This window comes from Arachis hypogaea, chromosome 15 (assembly GCF_003086295.3).
Source record: "Arachis hypogaea cultivar Tifrunner chromosome 15, arahy.Tifrunner.gnm2.J5K5, whole genome shotgun sequence".
NCBI lineage: Eukaryota > Viridiplantae > Streptophyta > Magnoliopsida > Fabales > Fabaceae > Arachis > Arachis hypogaea.
In genome coordinates, this window is record NC_092050.1 from 141,405,984 (window position 1) to 141,411,176 (window position 5,193).

Sequence of the window (5,193 nt, forward strand, 5' to 3'; positions counted from 1 at the left end):
TTTTAATATAAGTTTTTAATATTATAAACATTTTATTACATATTAATTAATTTTAATAAATAAAAAATATTTATATTTTTTATATTTCTGTATTTTATATTTATTTATTTAAAAAATAAAAAATTATATTATTAATTAAAATATTATATATTAAAAAATATTTATTATATATTTAGATATTTTATATTTACCTCTTTTTTTATTTTAGTCTTTAATTTTTCTTTAATAAAATGGGATGGTTTATATAAAGGCTAAAATTTTTATATATGGATAATTTTAATGTGGAATACAAAAATATTTGATGATTTTGGTGTTCTACAGGGTTGTGGTAGTAGCACAAAACGTTACTAACGTTTTGTAATAAAAAATTTTTTTTAATCATCAAAGAACAAAACGTCACTGACGTTTTGTAATAAAAAAAATATTATTTTAATTATTAAAACACAAAACGTCGCTGACGTTTTGTTAGAAAAATATTATTTTAATTGAAGAAACACAAAACGTCATTGACGTTTTGTAAATGGCCATAATTGTGTTCAACACACAATTTGGTTCATGATAAAGGATTTCACCTCTAGTAATACAATATTAAAAAGAAAAAGTTCTTATATAAACGTTCTTCACAAAGTTGTCTGACATACCCAAAAAAATTGAGAACTATTTGCGCAGAGATAGCAACGTCTAGTCGTCTACGTCTTCGACCAGAGAGCAGAGAGCACTCCTTTAAACTTAACAGCGAAAGTGCGAATCACTAAAATGTTGTCATCCTCAACCTCAACGATCACTTTCATTTTTAGGTATTCTCTTCTCCAAATCCCTAATTTTGTTTCCTTCCCTTCCTCTTCATCCCTTCACTCTCATTCTGAGCCCCCATCCCTTCGCCAAGTTGATGAAGCTGTTGATTCCTTCAATCGCATGCTCTCTATGCGTCGTACTCCTCCCATCATCCAATTTAACCAGATTTTGGGATCCCTTTCCAAGACGAAGCATTTCCACGCCGCCGTCTCCCTTTTTCAGCAATTGCAAGCCAGGGGAATTGCGCCCAGCATAGTCACTTTGAATATCTTAATCAATTGTTGCTGCGGCATGGGTCGTATGACGCTTGCTTTCTCTGTGTTGGCCAAGATTTTCAGAATGGATTATCACCCTGATAAGGTAACATTGAATACACTCGTTAAAGGTCTCTGTCTCTGTGGTAGTGTTGAAAAAGCAGTGTGCTTTCATGACAGAGTGCTGGCTCATGGATTTCACTTCGACCAAGTCACTTATGGGACCTTGATTAATTGGCTCTGTAAGACCGGACACACATCAGCTGCTATTCAAGTGCTGAGAAAGATCCCACGGCATGGGATTGTTCCTAATGTCTTCATGTACAACTCAATTATTGATAGCCTCTGCAAGGTTACACTTGTAAGTGAGGCTTTTCATTTATACTCTGAAATGCTTGCTAGGGGAATTTCTCCCGATGTTATCACCTACAACACTCTAATTTATGGTTTGTGCGTTGCGGGCCAACTTAAGGAAGCCATTGATTTGTTAAGTGATATGGTGCTTAGAAACATTACTCCTGATGTTCATACCTATAGTATTTTGATGGATGGGCTATGCAAGGAAGGAAAGATCAAAGATGCTAAGAATGTGTTGGCTGTGATGACAAAACATGGTGTGAAACCAAATGTGGTTACTTATAACAGCTTAATGGACGGATTTTGTTTGGTTAATCAGGTAAATAAGGCAAAATATGTATTCAACACAATGGCCGAGAGTAGAGCGTTTCCTAATGTTCAGAGTTACAATATCATGATTAATGGCTTTTGTAAGAGTAAAATGATCGATGACGCCTTGAATCTCTTTGAAGAGATGCATCGCAAGAATTTGGTTCCTGACACTGTAACTTACAATACTCTAGTTGATGGCTTGGGAAAATCAGAGAGAATCCTTTGTGCCTTGGAGCTTCTTGAAAAGATGTACGATCGAGGTCAACCCGCTAATATAGTCACTTACAATTCTTTGCTGGATGCTTTGTTCAATATCAAACAACATGACAAGGCACTTATGTTATTCAATCAAATGAAAGAATGTGGCATTGATCCAGATATATATACATACATCATACTTATAGATGGCCTGTGCAAAAGTGGGAGACTTAAAAATGCAAAAGTGATTTTTCAAGATCTTTCATTAAAGGCTGTCGTCCAGACGTGAGGACATACACTATTATGATCAATGGGCTTTGCAAAGAGGGCCTACTTCATGAAGCATTGGCTTTCTTGTCAAAAATGGAAGACAATGGTTGCTTGCCAAATGCTGTGACTTACGAAATAATCATTCGTGCTCTATTTGAAAAAGGTGAAAATGATAACGCGGAGAAACTTCTTCGTGAAATGATATCTAGAGGCCTATTGCAAGGATAAAAGTTGGTGAGATTCTTCTTGTTAGACATCACAAAGTGTTTTCACATGATTCCATATTAATGCTTTTATATCTAGAGGCCTTTTGTTCTTGATCATCTTTCGATTCCATATTAATGCTTTTATATCTTCACATGATTGTGATTCTTTATTCTGCTTTACCCACACCTAAGTGTTTTCTTTGTCGTTGCTTATTTGATGGCATTTTCGGTGACTAGATGGCTGTTATATGTGGCTTGAAGGATCTATCATTATTTCCTTTTTTGTTTTTGTAATTATATATGTGCATTGATGTTAATTTATTCCTAAGCTGAAACGGTTGTGATTTTCATCATTCAAAGGGAATCCTTGTTAGTTGTGAAGCTTCCCTGCACTCTTATTATCTTTCGATCTTTTTATTTCCCCCATATTTAAAGTAAACTCCCCCATATTTATTGTCTTTTGGGAAATGATTGCTAGAGGCTTATTGAATGGTTTATAGAAGGTAAGATACATCAACTCAAATTAATAATTTTTCTATTATTGTTGAAATTATTACAAAACTTAGTAAATTTTGTGGCAATTGGATTGGAGGATTTGGGAATTATCATGAACTCAATAGCAGCGGTTTTGGTTATCTCATTATTATGAATGGATTTTGAACTTTTGTTATTGGATGACTTTTGAGTCTCTGTTTGTTGCCATGGCTATATTGCATCCTGTTTTGGTAGATATTTTTTGTTGTAACTGATTTGTTAGTGCTTAAGATTTCTTGATAGTAACCTAGAGCTCATGATTGGTGTGATGAGCAACTGTGCTTTATTTGACTGAATTTCCTATGAAAAGATATGTAGTGCCAAGAGCCTAAGATTAATGGCATAGGTATATGATTTTCACTGCTATCTTCAAAACAAATTCATCTGCTAAATGCATGACCCCACTTTTTTGTTAACCGTTTTTGACGTTTTGATATTTTTTACAATCTGATGACAGCTGAAGAAATCTGTATATTAAAGTAGGTTATCACACAATGTGAATTTGGGTCATGGTTTAAATATGAAGTATCTTAAAACCTTTGGTCATTTTCGTAGTTAGTGTTACTCAGCTGTAATTCTTAGAAACTTAATCAACGGAAAATATGTATATATGAAATAGCTCATCACAGAGATTTTCTGTTACTGCGTAGTTGAACTGTTTCATTACTTGTTGAAATCCTATATAGGGATTATTGCATTGACATTGTTTAAACATGTTGGAAAAGCTTTTATTATTAAAACATGGTTTGGAGTTTTGTTGTTTGTTATCAGCTACACCTGTCTTAAAAAGTCTGGTGATTCTAACTCCAAGTACAATTGTTTTTACACCTGTTTCTTTGGTTTTTCTAAATCTACTTTGCATTGTGATGGCTGAGGTTAGAATAAAGAATTAAAAGTGAAACAATGTTGTACAATTTGAGGTTGCATTTTTTTAGAATATCTTTGAATGTTAGTACAATTTCTTTTGGTATCAAAAGTTGAACTATGATATAGCCTCGTTGCTGATTAACTTATTTTATCTAACTGATTTTGACCCTGATTTGGTGGTTGAGTATTTTGGATTCTTGACATGGATTTCATCTTTGTTCCACGAGTAATACCGATCTACATTACTGATTCCTAGGTGCACTGAAGCATGTTAAGTTGCAGCATGGGGCAGACAAAAATTGAACTTCTCCCGTATGAATTTTCTTTATACTTGGATTTCAATTCGTCTCCTTCTTAACAAATTGAGACACTCGAATTAATATTTTCTAAGCTTATTTGGTTTCTAGTTGAACCCATACTCATTGGATTTTAAGCTTCAAAATCAGTTTTAGATGGAAGTCTAATAGTTGCTTTCACAAAAAATCGCTCTTCAGTCTGCATTAGTAAACATAAATTAATTCATCTCAAACAAGATAGAATATGTTTGATGTTGCGATATACATTGAGGAATTAATCTTAGCATTATTAAATTAGGTTGTTCATATACTATTATTTTGTGGTGCATACTGCATAAATCAATTTTTAGACTGACTTTGATTAAAATTTCCTTTTTCACAAATAAGTACAGGAAATATTCATTTGATCTTGTGAAGGGTATAATCATGGTTTATTTTAATGCTGGTGTTGAAACCATTGCAGAAGCAAATCGGTGGTTCTCAAGTGCCACAAACCAGAGACAATGTAAGCATGAGAAGGCTCAATCATGGAATATGTATCAATAACTAAGATAAGACCAATACATTGTTGATGTTGAAAAGTTATGAACTGCAATGTATGGGAATGAACCATATCAAAAGGGTAAAATGTAGTCAATTTAATCTGATAAATGCATAATTGCATAAGAAATTTAATCTTTGATTATTATTTTCTTCTTACTTCTATTAGAGAGTATAAATATCCTGTATATTGAATGCAAAATATGGAAGCTATATAGCCTGCAAAACTTGTAGATAATGAAACTTAATCATAAAACTTGTAAAGGATAAAGCTTTGAGAAGGTAATGCTTTAAGCTTTTAGAGAATGAAGACTTGATCCAGAACCTGAGCTCTTATATATTGAGTATGGAAGGCAATATACACATTTTGGAACAAGGAATTTTATAGGAGAGGGGCAAACAAATACAAAATACAATAAAAGTGTCATACGGCAAAAAATTAATAAAATATAATCTATAAAATGTATCTCAAGTCAATAATTATATTATATCTTATACAAAAGATTAAAAAATATAAACCAACTTAGGTTAGTCTAATAGTTAGCTCACTAATCCGCTTAAACA

The 5,193-nt window shown here is 32.7% G+C and overlaps 1 protein-coding gene across 3 annotated transcripts; it reads left to right on the forward strand.

Annotated features, from left to right (window-relative positions):
* The first annotated feature begins 616 nt into the window (after nucleotides 1-616).
* Nucleotides 617-4,777, forward strand: LOC112750964 (uncharacterized). Of its 3 annotated transcripts, XM_029293317.2 has the most exons (3): nucleotides 633-2,420; nucleotides 4,050-4,105; nucleotides 4,553-4,777. In XM_029293317.2, the coding sequence occupies exon 1, from the start codon at nucleotides 757-759 to the stop codon at nucleotides 2,203-2,205; it is 1,449 nt and encodes a 482-aa protein (XP_029149150.1). In that variant the 5' UTR covers nucleotides 633-756; the 3' UTR covers nucleotides 2,206-2,420; nucleotides 4,050-4,105; nucleotides 4,553-4,777. The 3 variants fall into 3 exon arrangements, with proteins under 3 accessions (XP_072073095.1, XP_029149150.1, XP_072073096.1); XM_072216994.1 differs by having other exon boundaries at nucleotides 617-4,105; XM_072216995.1 differs by lacking the exon at nucleotides 4,050-4,105.
* The last annotated feature ends 416 nt before the right edge of the window (nucleotides 4,778-5,193 follow it).

What these genes read in the sequence shown, in the direction of transcription:
- LOC112750964 (XM_072216994.1), top strand. Translation starts at nt 757, where the DNA reads ATGTTGTCATCCTCAACCTCAACGATCACTTTCATTTTTAGGTATTCT.